General features: G+C 37.6%; 1 protein-coding gene across 8 annotated transcripts in view; it reads right to left on the bottom strand.

Moving 5' to 3' along the window:
* Positions 1 to 18,248, bottom strand: part of arhgap42b (Rho GTPase activating protein 42b) — a 147,355-nt gene that overhangs the window by 80,760 nt on the left and 48,347 nt on the right. For all 8 annotated transcript variants that reach the window (XM_084123901.1, XM_084123903.1, XM_084123902.1 and 5 more), the window contains exon 3: positions 11,057 to 11,118. In XM_084123901.1, the coding sequence (XP_083980027.1) occupies positions 11,057 to 11,118 (62 nt within the window). The remainder of the gene's footprint in view (positions 1 to 11,056; positions 11,119 to 18,248) is intronic.

Genomic DNA, 18,248 nt, shown 5'->3' with positions numbered 1-18,248 from the left:
ATACGCAGCTGACAAATCTGCAGTTATCTGCGTGATGCTATCATGTCAATATGGACCAAAATCTCTGAGGAATGTTTCCAGCACCTTGTTGAATCTATGCCACAAAGAATTAAGGCAGTTGGTCCAACCTGGTCCTAGCAAGGTGGCCGGTGAGTGTATTTGCCAATAATAATTGAGCACCAAATCAGCATATTAGAAAGACTTTTAAAAGGACTGGAGTAATGGCTGCTGAAAATGCAGCTTTTGCTATCAGAGGAATAAATTACATTAAAATATATATATATATATATATATATATATATATATATATATATATATATATATATATATATATATATATATATATATATATATATATATATATATATTCTAATAGAAAAGAGCTATAATATTTTACAATGTTACTGTTTTACTGTATTATTCAACATACAAGCCTTGGTGAGCATAACAGACTTCCTTTTAAAAACAATATAAAAAATATTAATTATTCCAAATTTTTGACTGGTAGCATAGATGTTATCCATCAATCTATGTTCCCTCTGTTTGTTTTTTTGCTCCAGCTGTGAGAGGTATGCAGGGTCTTTTATTCAAAGAAACATTTGTCTTAGTTACAGTAACCTCAAATAAACTTCCCTGTTGTCTGGTTCTAGCTGTAGGCAGTGATTTCGTCTCAAGTCCTGGAGTTACATTATAGTTTAGTGTGTGTGTGTCTCACTTTAAATGCCCTCTTGAGTCCCATTAACAAACTCAGTAAACCTTGGAAACAATCGCTTCTTTTCTGCCCGTCTACCCTCACTGTAGTCACGCTCGATGTGACATTCCATAAGACTGGCCTCAGCACACAGTGTGCCCACACCGCGGAACGCAATCACAGTGAGGATAAACAAAAGCTCCAGGAGATTGGACAATTCACCACGTCTAGCCTAAACCAGGTTACAGTTTTTGCATAAACACAGATCAAGAGTTAGTACTGCTTGATCACATTTTTTTTCAAGATCATTTTCGTGACAATTAAGGACATTTTCTTGCCAAATTCTCATAACGGCACTGCAAAATAAAACAAATAAATAAAACAAATAAATATTATTCCAACTGTAAAACAAGGGAGACACTGCATAAATCTCTGCAAAAAATCATAAAAGACTGCAAAATGTAGAGACAAATATTTTAACAAAAACTGTTTATCATATTTAACAAACAAAATTGTGTGTGTGTATATATATATACACACACACACACACATGAATATATATATATATATATATATATATATATACAGTATATATATATATATATATATATATATATATATATATATATATATACACACACACACACACACACACACACACACACACACACACACATATATATATATATTTATAAACAATCACAGCGAAAAATTCAAATCTGAGCCAGAGAGAGCAGTTGTCATGTATACAAGACATAAAACAGTATAATTTTTTTTCTGTCTTACAATTATTCAAATTATCACAGAAGTTCAAAGTTTGAAAATAAACACTGATGTCTACGGTAGCGATCAAAATGGAATAAAATCACCTTTTGAAAGTCGCTTCAAATAAAGATATCAAAGTATCAATTAGGTGTGTGTGATATCGTCTGCGATAATATCGTAATTGTTGTTTTAACTATGTGCGATTTGACATTATCGAGTAGGCTATAGCCTATCCCTCACACACACCCAGAGAGTGCATGCATACTCTACGTAATGTAGTCTTGTAGATTAGACTAGTGCGGGTGCACATTTAGAGTGCACGCTTTTACTGCGTGATTTAGTCTTAGTAATAAATATCACAAGAGTGCAGTTTTTCTCCAAATATCAGCATGATAACACATGTGATATTGATTTTATACAAGTTTAATAAACAAGAAGTTAATATTAATTGACTTACATTTTATACACCATATTGCCTGTTTTTGCTCTATTTCGCCAACGAGTTTCCTTACTGAGTGAATCAGCTTTTTGAACGAATCAGTTGACTAGGATAAATTTAGATAGTCAAATGCTTCTTTCCTTGAATGAATCAGCCGTTTGAATGAATCGGTTGAATCTCAATGATTCGCTCATTAACAGTGACTTGCTTCCACCTACTGGCATTTTTCAAATTCACATTTAAAGTATCTTTTCTTGTTTTAAATAATTTTAAATATCAATATTGCAAAAATGAATTTTGTTGATACTGAATTCATTTGATTGGTAACAGCCCTATTGTGTCTTATTTTTATTTGATTCAATTTATGAAATTGACACAAAAGATGATGCATGCATATAAATAGGTTTTAAAAATGGGTAAAAATGCCCATTGGTAAAAATCAATTGAAACATATTGGAAAAAATCATTTCTGTCACTGCTGTGAACTGACCACCACACAGAGTCCTAAACCAGAGTTGGCTGTCCACGACAGTCCTAAACCTGCCAAAGTACCAACACAATAAACACACTCAGCAAAATATCGTCTAATAATCGTTTTTTGAGAAAATATCGAGATATCATTTTTTTGTCAATATCGCACACCCCTAGTATCAATTACATTGTTTCACCATTGTCTGATTGGTTGTAGGTCTATCCAATTGAGTGCAGAGGCATTTTCTTTCCTGGTTCGGTTGAAACACGCTCCTTAATCACAGCCCAATGGAGCAGTATCAGACTCATATTCTGACTAGAATCCGAGTATGACGACATCAGGCTACTATACAGTAACTGCATGTCAAACCTAAGCTCATGAAAAAAAAAAAAAAAAACACCTTTGAATGCAAATCACGTCAAATCGAAGCTTATGAGGGTATAATAAGCTGTGAGTGGTTTAGGGCACAATGTAAGCATAAATGTTAGTGAGTTCCCTGTAACTCAAGATTACACGAATGTACACAGCTGAGCTGCTGAGGACCTGTCTTCTTAATAGCCTTAATGTAAGACGGGATGTAAAAGCATGCTTTGAGCTGACTAAAACACAAAACAAGCTAAGAGGAACGGCGTTAAGCAAGTGAGGAAATTACTAAACAGGGTGCAGGTTGAAGATAACCACACCTGGCTAGACCGAAAAAAAGGGGACTGAATTTCACTGCTTTCACAACATTATCGGCTCTAAGGACAGATTTGTTCTGGAAAAGCTTAAAGAGGATTTCCCTAAAGGATATGATCACCTTTAAAGAGCACCACAGCATCAGGCCCCTGGCCCCTGAATACCATCAGAACTCAGCGGCCTTGAACAATCTCCAACCATGCAGAGCACAAAACAGTTTCTCTCTCTTTCACACACACACACACAAGCTTTCCATCTCTCTTTCTGCTGTCTCACACCAGGGGAATTAAACCAGCCTTCGTTTTAAAACGGTGGAATTTGATAAGTCTGTGCTTCACAATAACACAGTTGGGTGGCTGGCACACACTCGCACACGGATACCAATTTCTTCTATGGCTTTGAGCCAAACAAACCATCATGACGGTAATAAAACCGTCATGCCTGTCTAGTGGCAATAACCCAGCTTCACCATTCAAACCATTCCAAAACTTCCTTAAATTAATACTGGCACCAAAATATATATTTGAGTTAATAAACCACTCAAACAGGAAGTGGCACTAATATGAGACACATGTATCAGTGAGGCAGTGAGCAAAAGCAGCCTCTTATCGCTCAGTGTCTTTTCTATTTTGGGTTGTTGATTGACTCCAGATGTGACTAGGGGACGCGGGGGGTTGGAGGACAGAGGATTTTGTTTCAATTTCTAGTCTGTGAAAGCACACACTTTCAAAGCCGCAGAAGAAATTTGATGCAGGCTGCTGGGTTTGCTTTGAGTTTATTTGTTAATTCCCTCAACCATCCATTCACACATCATTTCCGTTGTCATACAAACACTACTGTTCAAATGTTTGGGGTCAGTAAGATTTTTTTAAAGAAATGAATACTTTTATTCAGAAAGGATGCATTAAAATGATTCAAGTGACAGTAACAACTGAACAACAGTAACAGTGAGCAGCACAACTGTTTTCAACATCGATAATAATCAGAAATGTTTCTTGTGCAGCAAATTATTAGAATGATTTCTGAAGGATCATGTGACACTGAAGACAGCTCAAAGGAATAAATTACTTTTACAATATATTCACATAGAAAACAGCTTTTTTGAATTATTGTAATATTGTGAAATATTTATATTTTTAAGTCTAAATTCAATCTGTTCAACAAATAAAGTGATCGTGTTGCTTCAGAAAATATTGGACTAAACCGCTCAATTCAAATGGATTAGTTTTACGATCTCTTTATGAACTTTTTGTTCATTCATGAACTTTTTTAATTGAAGTGTCAGTTGCGGAGGCTGTCAATGGAGGGACAGAAAGCTCTCAGATTTCATCAAAAAGATGTGTTCTGAAGATGAACGAAAGTCTTAGGAGTTTGGAATGACATAAGGCTGAGTAATTAATGAACTAACCCATTAAAAGGAGTGGAAAGGCCTGAAAATGGACGCCGAGGTTGCTTTATTTCTTCTCGATATGTGAGTAACATTGGTTTTGCTGTGTTTCAGAGAAACACAGGGGAGAGACTAGTTGACACTTCAGGACTGCGTTGTCTACGTGTCCAGATGCAGGTCCTTCATCAGATCTGGATACGGCCTGGATCCGGCGGACTGCGGTAAACCTCGGGATAAACAGAGAGACTAATATTAGCGTAGACGCCATTCTTCTTATGATGTAACGAGTACATCAGGATTTAGGAGAAGTGTTCCCGGTCCCGGCTGACCCAATCTATGCAGCCTAACATTGAATTATAAAAGTCTATAATGTGTTATGTGTGTGCTAGGTCAAAGAGATGTGTTTTTAGTCTAGCTTTGAACTGACAGAGTGTGTCTGCTTCCCGGACAATGTTAGGAAGACTATTCCAAAGTTTTGGTGCTAAATAGGAGAAGGATCTACCGCCAGCAGTCGATTTTGATATTCTAGGTATTATCAACTGGCCGGAATTTTGAGATCGCAATAGACGTGAAGGACTATAATGCGTTAAGAGCTCGCTCAAGTACTGCGGAGCTAAACCATTTAGTGGTTATTTTTTAATTTATATGATGTTTAATGGGAGCCAATGCAGTGTTGACAGAACCGGGCTAATATGGTCATACGTCCTGGTTCTGGTAAGAACTCGAGCTGCTGCGTTTCGGACCAGCTGTAATTTATTTATTAAGCGTGCAGGGCAACCACCCATAACAGCATTACAATAATCTAGCCTTGGTTAATCTACAGTGGTTGCTAGGCTGTTATGTGTTGTTGTTAAGGTGTTGCTAGGTGGTTTCTAGGGATTTTCTGGTCCCAAATTCAATGTAAATAATAAAGATTATGTGTTTATAAAGCTGTCTTTGTGCATGTCAGAGGTTTAGACTTTTGGTGCAGTTGTGATTTTGTGAGTTGCAGACAGAAATCTTAAAATCTGAAATGTCAATTAGCATTCTGATCTCCACAAAACAGAAATACTAATGAAGACGTGGACAGATAATCACAATTCTGCTCTCATTGGCACGTCAATAGGTCAGCATTATTGACAGTTTAACAGCATCACAAGGGCCCGGCTTCAATCCCACTCGACTGAAGAGAACTGACGTTTGCATGTATATACGGCTGCCTCGGATTCAGTCTGACAGCGGAGCGTTCCGTTCCATGACTGATTGGACTCAGGAGATAAAGAATACACTAGCAACTCCACCACGGAAAATATTTGGAAAATCTTCTTCCTCCCTTTCTTATATTCCTTTGTTCAAAAATGTATGACACAAGGTGTTGCTAGATGGAGCAATGAGACCTGAGATCTTACAGGCCGAAGTGATGAAACACTAAGCTGAAGACAACATGAAAAAAGAATGTGAATGACTAAATAAAGTGGAAAGTTTCGTTGACTTGCAGCTACATTCCATGTGGTTTCTCATTAACCAAAGCTGGCCCTGGTTTAGTGGATGTCTGATTAAGCGGTGTGGAAAGTCAATCGCTGAAACAGAGAATGGACAGGAGCAGCGAGCCACACAACGTAAACAAAGATAATGGCTTCATTTCAAAACCTAGCCTGTCTGTCTACCGCCTACGTACCGCTGTCTTCAACATCGGAATTCTAACTGAAATGCAACCTCATAAATGACTGATTTTCAATGCTCAAGGCAGCAACTCACAAATAGAATACACAGGATACTTAACCCACAAATGATTTAAAGGAAGTATTTTGCTAAAATAATACTCTATAATGAGCCAAGAACAAAACATTAGTGAAAATAGTCTATTTTTAACACCATCTGGCACAAAATGAAACAAGTAAAAAAGACATTTGACCAACAGAAGATCTAGAGGCCAGATTTACTAAACAGGGCAAATAAGCGTGAGAGCGCAGTTCTGCACGTGATCTACTGACGACACGCAAATTAAAAAACACAGACGCAGCTGGATCATTTACATAATGTGACCAACGCAATCTACCAAGAACAGTGCAAATTAGCATCTGATTTAAGACATGATCTTTTTAGGCGGTAAATAATGGCACAAACACCAGTAAATTGACTAGCGCAAACCTTAGTAAATCACCTTTCATGATTAATTTAAATACTCTCCTCCCATAAATTTTGCGTCTGAAAGAGAAACTCCTACGAATGCATATGCAATAAGGTCAGCCGCAAAAATAACCATGTCTACGCCTTTTCAGCGCAAATTTTTCACTGCCTGTCTTTAGTAAATCCTGACAGCAGTTTAACACCAAAAGAGAGTTTGCGCTGGTGCTAGCTTTTAGTAAATCTAGCCCTAAATCTCTTGGCTCAATACAAAATACAAACTATATATACAGTGAGGAAAATAAGTATTTGAACACCCTGCTATTTTGCAAGTTCTCCCACTTGGAAATCATGGAGGGGTCTGAAATTGTCATCGTAGGTGCATGTCCACTGTGAGAGACATAATCAAAAAAAAAAAATCCAGCAATCACAATGTATGATTTTTTAACTATTTATTTGTATGATGCAGCTGCAAATAAGTATTTGAACACCTGAGAAAATCAATGTTAATATTTGGTACAGAAGCCTTTGTTTGCAATTACAGAGGTCAAACGTTTCCTGTAGTTTTTCACCAGGTTTGCACACACTGCAGGAGGGATTTTGGCCCACTCCTCCACACAGATCTTCTCTAGATCAGTCAGGTTTCTGGGCTGTCGCTGAGAAACACGGAGTTTGAGCTCCCTCCAAAGATTCTCTATTGGGTTTAGGTCTGGAGACTGGCTAGGCCACGCCAGAACCTTGATATGCTTCTTACAGAGAAGCTCACAGAGAAGCTTCTTACAGGCTGTGTGCTTCGGGTCATTGTCATGTTGGAAGACCCAGCCTCGACCCATCTTCAATGCTCTAACTGAGGGAAGGAGGTTGTTCCCCAAAATCTTGCAATACATGGCCCCGGTCATCCTCTCCTTAATACAGTGCAGTCGCCCTGTCCCATGTGCAGAAAAACACCCCCAAAGCATGATGCTACCACCCCCATGCTTCACAGTAGGGATGGTGTTCTTGGGATGGTACTCATCATTCTTCTTCCTCCAAACACGTTTAGTGGAATTATGACCAAAAAGTTCTATTTTGGTCTCATCTGACCACATGACTTTCTCCCATGACTCCTCTGGATCATCCAAATGGTCATTGGCAAACTTAAGACGGGCCTTGACATGTGCTGGTTTAAGCAGGGGAACCTTCCGTGCCATGCATGATTTCAAACCATGACGTCTTAGTGTATTACCAACAGTAACCTTGGAAACGGTGGTCCCAGCTCTTTTCAGGTCATTGACCAGCTCCTCCCGTGTAGTTCTGGGCTGATTTCTCACCTTTCTTAGGATCATTGAGACCCCACGAGGTGAGATCTTGCATGGAGCCCCAGTCCGAGGGAGATTGACAGTCATGTTTAGCTTCTTCCATTTTCTAATAATTGCTCCAACAGTGGACCTTTTTTCACCAAGCTGCTTGGCAATTTCCCCGTAGCCCTTCCCAGCCTTGTGGAGGTGTACAATTTTGTCTCTAGTGTCTTTGGACAGCTCTTTGGTCTTGGCCATGTTAATAGTTGGATTCTTACTGATTGTATGGGGTGGACAGGTGTCTTTATGCAGCTAACGACCTCAAACAGGTGCATCTAATTTAGGATAATAAATGGAGTGGAGGTGGACATTTTAAAGGCAGACTAACAGGTCTTTGAGGGTCAGAATTCTAGCTGATAGACAGGTGTTCAAATACTTATTTGCAGCTGTATCATACAAATAAATAGTTAAAAAATCATATATTGTGATTTCTGGATTTTTTTTTTTTTTAGATTATGTCTCTCACAGTGGACATGCACCTACGATGACAATTTCAGACCCCTCCATGATTTCCAAGTGGGAGAACTTGCAAAATAGCAGGGTGTTCAAATACTTATTTTCCTCACTGTATATAAAATATATATTATTATTTATGATAATTTATTTTTACTAAAAAGAGGACCCCTACAGCATGACATACTGTATCCAGTTGCCCATATTTGTTTTTGCCAGGTCCAAAATAATTTCACATGCATTTGTGTAACTGTACATTTAAACCTTCATTTGATCTCCATTCAACCTCATTGCTGTCTAGGTGAAAGATAATAAAGATATCTCATTTGAGATTTTTTTCTGTACTGTGGGCTTCCTCTCAGTCTAAATCTTCCGAGTTTCTTCCTTGCAAAGAGTGTCGTTGCAGCAAACTATGCATGACGACTGCAAAAAAAAAAAAAAAAGAAAAAAAAAAGAGATTAGATGTTTAAGATGAAGGAGAGGAAAATGAAATCAAATCCACTGAGGCAGCTAGCCTCAAAAGTGTTTTGTTCTCAATAAAACTAAAGTGTCTGACTGTGTGAGACCACACAAATGAGTTTATTCCAGCCATAAATCCATGAGTTATGCATTTAAGAGGAAATGTATATTTTAAAGGTCCTTTTTTATTCTATTCAGCCCATTACTCACTGTCTGAAATGAAACAGACTTTGCTTTTCCCCGTATATGGAGATCAGAGTGAGAGAGCAGGGGTTGCAGTATACGAATGAACCTTTAGAGCTTCACTCGAGACAAAGACGTTAAGGAGCAGTTCTTCTGGAAAAACAACAACAAGGGTCGCGAAAACAAACCATTAGTCATTTTATCACACTTCCTTTATCTTCTGTAACTTCAAACATTTTTAAAGGAACCAAACATTAATGCTCCCTGTTGGGACCACTTACAAACACAAATGCATAAACACAGTTAGCCTCCATGTTGTCTACTGCCTATGTTGACACTGACAGCAGTCTTCCAAGACAACATCCTAACTGATATCTAATCTTGATTCCAATGGAGTTTGATAACGTAATATTCTAGTTAGCTCTAAATAGCCCAATTTAAATTAGACTGAGCTATATGTCAGACTGTATACTGCCACTGGAATAAAGTATATGTATAATCGACTCTGCCATCTTTTTGACTTTTTTTCATCCTGATGAATTTTGGGATTGTTTGCAATGACGCAAGGGCTGGGCAATATTGCCTCCACTCCAGCAACCTCTCACATGACACTGATCCAACAATCCAATCAATTCCCAATGGACATAATCAGCTCCAACTCTACATTCTTGCTCAAGAAGCCATATACATCACAACAGAGAAAGAATATGATCTCAACTGCAAATTTTTGCAGGTGAAATTCATTAAATTTCAATAGGTAATTTCATTAGGAATCCACGCAACTGTGAATTTTGCATGAGGACGAAAGATTTCTGGATGCAGATTTCACAACAGGTTCAATTGGGTTCAATATATTCACTGCATTGACCAACAAGAATCTGCTTGGTTTGAAAGTGACTTCTGTGTGAGCTGTGCTTCATCCATCGCTACACTACTGACAGTAGACGATGGACATTTCTGCTTGCAAAATTCTACTGAAATGTCACTAATGTGAATGCACCATTAGAACTGTCAATTGTCAGGTATCCTAAGAGGCAGCATAATCTGTAAAATGAGAGGTGGAGCTACCTGACATCATGACCAATTAAAAAAAAACCCGGATGGCTTGATTTAGTATTTGTCTGTAACCCAATGTAGTTACAGACTGTGTGCATCCCTGATGTATTATTCATGCCATGTAGTTAAAAATGTAAAGGTTTAAAAGAGCAGCTGGTAACTGTGTGATAACCACACATATCATTAAGGTCCCATTTTAGTGAGCTATTAAGTCTTTTGGATAATTCTCACATCTTTTTGGTTATGTTATAAGGCTTTATATATAAATGAGGCTGCATATTGCTGGAAGTGTTTCAACATTTAGAAAGTCAATAAGGCCCTAGGGCTTGACCTTGAACCTTTGGTGTTAAACTACAGTATAATGGTTTAAATTCCCAGAAATGCACATCATTTTACTGGAATGGTATGTGATATCCGCCGGATGTCACTTGCGAGATGTGACGAGTGACCACACACGTCAAACACGTTAACCATACCGTCTCTTCTGGATCTCACTGGTGTGTCTGCTCTGAGTTCTGAAACACACACACACACCCACAGAAACACGGGGCATGTACCATGAAGCTAGCTATGAACAAACTCTGGGTTACAGGATTGTTTTCAATTTAACAAAACCAAACAAACCCAGTCAGGTTATGTTAGTATCAACTTTGTCAACTCAGGCTTTGTCAACTCAACACTGCAAAAACATATTGTGAATAGAAACATTTGACATTCTCCAGAGCACAAACAAAGATATGCACTGGATCGCTTGCCAAATCTGTTTCGCCTGTTATGCTATTACAGAGAAAACTGATCCTAGACCTGTAGTTATGGGCAGCTTTTCCCTCTAAAAGCAATCAGAAGCAGCAGCATGCAGGGGAAGGCTAAGCGAATAAGCCTTTTATTCTCCCAAAACCCGCACACATACCGCCAGCAATCGCACTTTCCCATCAAATATTGTCCCGCACTGCACTCAATTGCATTGGGTCCCGCAGGAGAGTAGGTTTCAACCATAAAGGTATTTATAGTATGCATACTCATTACTTACCAGCCGCCTTCTCTCCTCTTCCATGGTGTTTAGCAGCTGGGAAAACTCTTTGAAGGACTGAGCTGGAGGAGAAAAACAGAGTTATTAATACATTTGCATTCGCTGGTTAAAGTTCAGACTTATATAATAATACTAACTTGATTCATACGAGTCAATAGATGCTGTTAGCATTGATTTATTGTCACAGCTACTTATATAAATGAATTAGCATTTAATAAGAATGCAGAATGAACAATGGCCATTTTACTATGAATTTAAAACAATATGGAACAGTTAAAAAAAAACCTTCCTCCACTTCTGGTCACCTAAAAGGTATGAAAGAGAAGTGTTCATTAATTTATCCACAACTAACAGAGCACTTATAGGCTTTTAGACGCTGCTGTCGTTGTTTCAGGTACTAAAGCTTAAAGCGGAATTAAAATGAAAATTTTACATTTCATTTCACCTGACATCAGCTATGAATGCCATGTGACTAATCAATCTGGAGCTGCAGGACAATTACATAATGACAATTTCACGCTTTAAGTGTCTCCAAAAAAAAGATCAGGCACTGGTAAAATATCTACTATAATATACTGAAATATTAACCATTTGAATGTTTAATTTGAAACAGAAATATAAGGCTATCAATGAAAGGCTGTCAATCAAGAATTTAAACGTGCATATAGGCGTCCACTACTGGAGATGACGAGTCAGCATCGTCCACTTAAACCTCTGCAGCCGAAACACAGAAAACATTATTAATAAATTATTAAAATGTTCAGACAGTCTCCTTTCTGTTTTTTCACGATACATTCATAATCATTACTTTTGCCGGTGCGCTGCAGCAAGCTTAATGCACTTGAGTGCTGATTAGGCTATGTGTTATATATAGGCAATTAAAGGCTCATTATTATGATTTCTATGGCTTATTAATATACATGTGCGATTAGTCGACTAATTGCTTAAATTAACAATTACTAGTAGACTAGAAAAGTTTTAGTCGAGGGCAGCCCTAAAAAATCTAGTATTTATAATCTATTTATCGATTAATCAAGCCTACTCACAATGCACAGAAAACATCTGCCAGTCACGTCACTTTACAGCAGGGAACAACACATTTTCTATGGACAAAACGCATCTTCCCTGCTGCGGAAAAAGTACACACTAAACATCTTCAAACAAAAGCTTATAGTTGACTGAAGCTTGCCCTGTCATGTGCTTTGACAGATGCATGTGCATCCGGTTTGTAGACTGCATAAAATATCTAACTGATTTGACTAAGCCTGCAAGGTTTGTGAAATGAAATGTTTATTAGATATTCCTAGATTAGTTTAAATTATATAAATACACATTTGCTGAATGCTGACAGTAAATGAGAAAGTATTATAGTGTTTGCCTATTACTAATTACATTATTACTAGTAGTAAACACTATAATAATTTTTCGTATACAACTTACTTTCTTTGTTTAAAAGTTCTATCTAATAACGTATTAGACAGAGCTGTTAAACAGAGACCGTAAACCAGGGCTATTCAATTAGTTTCATTCGAGGGCCGCATTATCAAATCAAAAAGTTGAGGTGGGCCGGTGGGTTGGTTTGGGGGTTTATCTTATTTATTGAAACATAACAGTTTCAATAAATAAGTTAAAGTAACCCTAAAAAAGTGTGGTATTTACTTGGAAATGTGGTACCCAACAGTAGCCTATGCAAATATATAAAACCATAATAAATAAAAAACTTGATAATTTACAGCTGTGTACAACTATTTTCCTTGGAACAAATAAATTATTTATACAAACTTATAGCTGTTGGTGAGAAATAATAATTATTTTATTTATAATTGTTATGCTTAAATGAAAATATTCTGACAGTGAGACTTGCTACTCACTCCCACTGTATAAAAAATGCCTAAACACAAGTTAAAAACTATACACACCTTTACAAAGAAACTGACATCATTTCATAACAAGCATTAATTATATATTCCTCTACCCACCTAATAAAACTAACGCAATATAAATCACTATATTTACTATTATACTATATGATATTATAGTGTATATATATATATATACTATATTTATTTATTACTACATAGTATTCAATATAAATATTGCACATTTCTGCCCAACCATGGTAAATTACTACAGTACATTCCAGGCCCGGCTCCAGATATGAGATGAAAGGTGGGCCAAGTCATGGTCCAGGTGGGCCGGGTGTATTATTATTATTATTTATATATATATATATATATATATATATATATATATATATATATATATATATATATATATATATATATATATATATATTTTGCTACTATTTAGAAATAAAAATGTTTAACATGTTTATTTTTACGTTCTCTCTTTTTGCGTTTGTAATATTATTATTATTTTTTTACCCCTTAACAGATCCTGTATCAATTAAGTAACTTTAGATTTGATAAAAAGGGACAGGTCTTTTAAAATAACTATTTACATCACTATACCATTTACAACATCAGCTACAGCTGTAGTTACAAACTAAAAATGTTAATTTTATCTGAAATGCTGTTTTTCTTGAGAATTATTCTCACGTCTGTTAATGTAGTATAACATTACAGATTTTTGTCCATTGTTATTTTTTGCATTTTTATTTTTACATTCTTATGTATATTTAGAATCTTTTTTTTTTTTTTTTTAACCACACAAATCTGTTGTGTGGTAAAAAAAAAAAAAAAAAAAAATCTAAATATACATAAGAATGTAAAAATAAAAATGCAAAAAATAACAGTTGTATCACTTGTATCAGTTTAGTATCAATTTAGTAACTTTAGATTTGAAGAAAACGGGGCAGGTCTTGAAAAAGATCTACTTACATCACTATAATTTACAACATTAGCTTTCTACTCATTTTAGAGAATTCTGTTACAAACTCACCCATGTCCATTTCATGTGTTATTGCTTTTTCATGAGCTAAAAACACAAGGTTTTCATTTTGGAACAAGAAATCTGTGCATGTTGTGTTTTATTAGGCTAAAGAGTGTGGTAACTCTCGATTACAAGTCATCATGAAGATTCAAACTTCGCAGGAAGTTTGATTGACAGGCGATCTGACCAATCATAATCCGCCATCTGCGTCCGACAAAGCAGTCAGGAGTAGATTAACGTTGAAGGATTTGAACTTGAATAACGGCGTGTACTGACGTCTTTCCACGGTTAAAACAACATTCCTTCTGATGTTCATTTACTGTATGTTTATTTGATGCTATAAATTAACTAGAAGGAAGAGATGATCGGTTCACCAGCAGCTTTAACTGAGGCTCTACAGCGATCTGTCAGACACATAATAAAGAGCCACAAAACGGTATTTATTTTTTAAATTGCGTTAAAAAATGACCAAATTTGAAAGTTGAGACTTTGTTTCATATTAAAAGTAACCTGATCTGTCCTGTCTGTCAGCGCGTTGTCAGTGTCCTTTCTGCTCCACGATGTATGTTTCACTGCATAAGAACATGGTGTGTAGCGTGAGAGCAGCAATTGAATATTAAAGATTGAACAGTTTTGTGATTAGCTGTTATGTGGTGTGGGGCCAGGGTGGGCCAAGCTTCTGATTGGGTGGGCCAGGCCCACCCTGGCCCCCCCGTGGAGCCGGGCCTGGTACATTCATGGTAAATGTTTGTAAGGGTGATTAAGGGATTTAAAGTTTTCTAATTTCGTTCATGCCACAATGTTTCTCCTGCTTTCCTCATCAGACTTGTTGGGAATGTTGAGGCTGTTTCATCCGATTTAATACTAATTAAATCATCGAGTGGTTTGTGGTTTGTAACAGAGAGGTTTCTGTCGAACTGAAACGCTTCCCACTGGTTGTCGCAACGCTGTTTAATATAGTGTCCGGGACCGGGAGTAAACGCAACTCCGTGCTGGGCCGTTTTGAAACGACTAGTGAAACAACTGAAAACAGCGCTATTTGTTGTTATACTGTACTGAACGAGAAACCGCTTCAGATGATGACGGAGCGGTCCGAATGAATCCGAATAGTTTTAGACCGTTATGCAAGCGCGTTTAGAATCGAACCAAAAGAATGATTCATTCACGAATGATTGGTAGCCTATCGCTGGTTCAGTCGACATAAATTCGGGACACATATAATAACTGCTGAAATATTCGCACGTAAAACGTTTCTCAGGTCAATCGGAGCGAGTATCAAACTGAATTAGCCGCACCGTCAGGAAAAGAGGCGGGAGGTTGGTGCCGTCGGGCCTCATGGAGATGATTGGCGGGCCGCATTTGGCCCGCGGGCCGCCAATTGAATAGCCCTGCCGTACACTAATGAAGATGGAGAATGGGTGTTCTCAGAGCTGTCAAAATAAAAGTCCTGCTTCCAACACATCAGCTAAAGAGAACAACGACCACTAGTGAATAGCTTACATTTTGTGGTTGTATCCTAAATGTTACAAGGTCAAGTGAGTATTTCCATTTTGAATAAACGCTCATATTGACAGCAATGTTCTGACTTCAGTGAGTGTGACACGCATGCGCATCAAACAGACAAAGCACAATAGAAAATGACCAGTTTAAATTTTAACCCCCTTTTTTTGCACATAATTGCACATAGCCAACATAGATACATTCAATATATATATTCAATACATTCATACAATAACAATTTTGTAGATAATATTATTTTTATATTATCTTATAATTATAATATATCTTAAATGCTTAGATTATTCAAATAATCGTTATTTGTAGCCCTACTTTTATGGTGCTTTCAGTTCCTGTAGCGTGCTAAACAGCTAAAACACAACATATAAATGTATTTTTTAGTGAACTGTCTTTGAGCTTAAATTCCAAGACCACTGCAAAGTAGTGCTTCACAAAGACATCCGCACCCTTCAAAATAATACCTCATCCAGAGTTGGCACTACCCTCGGTCTCTTGCTGTGGCACAACGGCAGCTTGTGAATTCTCAGAACAGCTTTTGCGTGCCACTGATGGCTCCATTGTTTCATTTAAACAAGATGTGGATGAGAGACAGCTGCTGTCTCCCCTGGATGGATTTTACCTCCGTTTGTGCTTGGACACTTGGTCAACTTCAGCCTGCCAACTCTATAAACACAATTATCAAATCATCGGCACAGATAGCCTGTCCACTCTATTTGTTTCCATTCACGCTTCCTGGCTTTTAGCAGCCAGAGCTGAACGAAAGACTACCATCTCCCAAAAGACTCCAAAAACACCCATTAATGCCAGCCATGCACACAACACACTCAATATTAGGGCTGGGCAAAATAATTTTTCTAGCTACTGTATGTCTAGCTTTTGTTGACTTTGTATATTCAATATTTATGTATTGTTTAAAATAGGGATGTGCAATATGACAATATATATCGTATGGAAATAAAAAGTCTATTGTATGGGTGGTGATGGCGCAGTGGATAAGACACATGCCTTTGGTGTGAGAGACCCGGGTTCGAATCCACTGTGAGACACCAATGTGTCCCTGAGCAAGACACTTAACCCCTAGTTGCTCCAGAGGCGTGCAACCTCTGACATGTATAGCAATTGTAAGTCGCTTTGGATAAAAGCGTCAGCTAAATGAATAAATGTACATGTAAATGTAAATGTATTGTTTCATATTATGCTCTATTGTATATATCGTGGTGTCGCAAAAAAACATTGTTTACAACAAAACTTGTTCATCATTTGGATGACTGCAATCTTACACGCCAACCACGGGATGCAGGCAGAAACGTGAATAACATGGCGAGTGAAGGGGAGACAGAGCCGGGAGGCTCCGAGCAGGAGAAGGACCAGCCGGGACAAACCAAGGAGCTCGTTCCTAAACGAGGGGCTACCTCTGTAGCATGGACATGGTTTGGTTAACTTTCTATATGTTTGGTTGACTATTTATTTTGATAATGAACATGCTGCGATGTCAAGTTAGCAATGCTAGAACGTGTGCGCGTGTGAGGCGTCGGCGCGATCACAGGAATTTTTGTCCTTCTAAGGAACCCGTTACTCCGTAATTTATGGTCATACGGATAGAAGCAAAAAATGATTCAAACCTGTAAAGCTTTCATAAAATACAGAAAACAAGCACGATGCCATTTTCTGCCGTCTCGGTTTCCTTTCCGTGAACTTTGGACAACCGTCGCATGAACCGAGGTCAGCTAAAAAATTTTGTTAATCTGTAATTATTTAAGTGAAATAGCCTATATTTTGCGTATAGGCCTATATATTAGTTTTATATATTTAGTTTTATTCTGTTTCCTCCATTCACAGAAGCACTTTAAGTGCGTGATGTGACGTTGTGTGAATCGATGTTCTACACTATCCTGCAATTTTCGCTGGTTTAAAAAAACTAAAAGTTGCATATTACCTGCTATTCATTTTCACTGAAATGTAGGCCTAATTGTTTGATATTTGGTGACATATACAGTATATCCTCGGGAAAACTAACGCCAGCGCATTGCCATTGTGACATAGGCTACCTATGATGACTTGACAGCTGAGCGCGGGCATTTCACTCACGTTGATCTTGGCTATGCGTCAATATCACATTTGCACAGTATGTACTATTTGAATTCGTGATTGGTTGACTGCCAAATTTAATTATTTAACAGAACGATAAAATAACGTTAAAGGGTTAGTTCACCCAAAAATGAAAATTCTGTCAGTAATTACTCACCCTCATATTGTTCCAACCGCGTAAGACCTTCGTTCATCTTCGGAACACAAATTAAGATATTTTTGATGAAAACTGAGCCCTGTCTCACTCCTCCGTAGGCTGCTATGTGACCGAAACTTGCTGGCCCAGAAAAGTTATTAAAGAGATCGTTAATATAGTCCAAGTGACTACAGTGGCTCAATCTTAAGTATATCAAGCGACGAGAATACTTTTTGTGCACAAAAACAAACAAAAATAACAACTTTATTCCACTATTCATTTCCTTCTCTCTGGACCTCTAGTTGGTTCGCGTAGTGTTTTTGCGCAGCGCGTCTGTGTTACACGTAGGCTCACTATTGGCCGACGCCGGTCATGTGTGTGATGCGTGATGACGTGCAACACAGACGCGCAGCGCAAAAACACTACGAGGCCCAGAGAGAAGGAAATGAAAAGTGGAATAAAGTCGTTATTTTTGTTTGTTTTTGCGCACAAAAAGTATTCTCGTCGCTTGATATACTTAAGATTGAGCCACTGGAGTCACTTGGACTATATTAACGA

This window comes from Abramis brama (genome assembly GCF_963993115.1).
Source record: "Abramis brama genome assembly, chromosome: 9".
In the NCBI taxonomy this organism is placed as follows: Eukaryota; Metazoa; Chordata; class Actinopteri; order Cypriniformes; family Leuciscidae; genus Abramis; species Abramis brama.
Note: the sequence above shows the minus strand (reverse complement) of the source record. Positions and strands in the feature narration are given on the sequence as shown.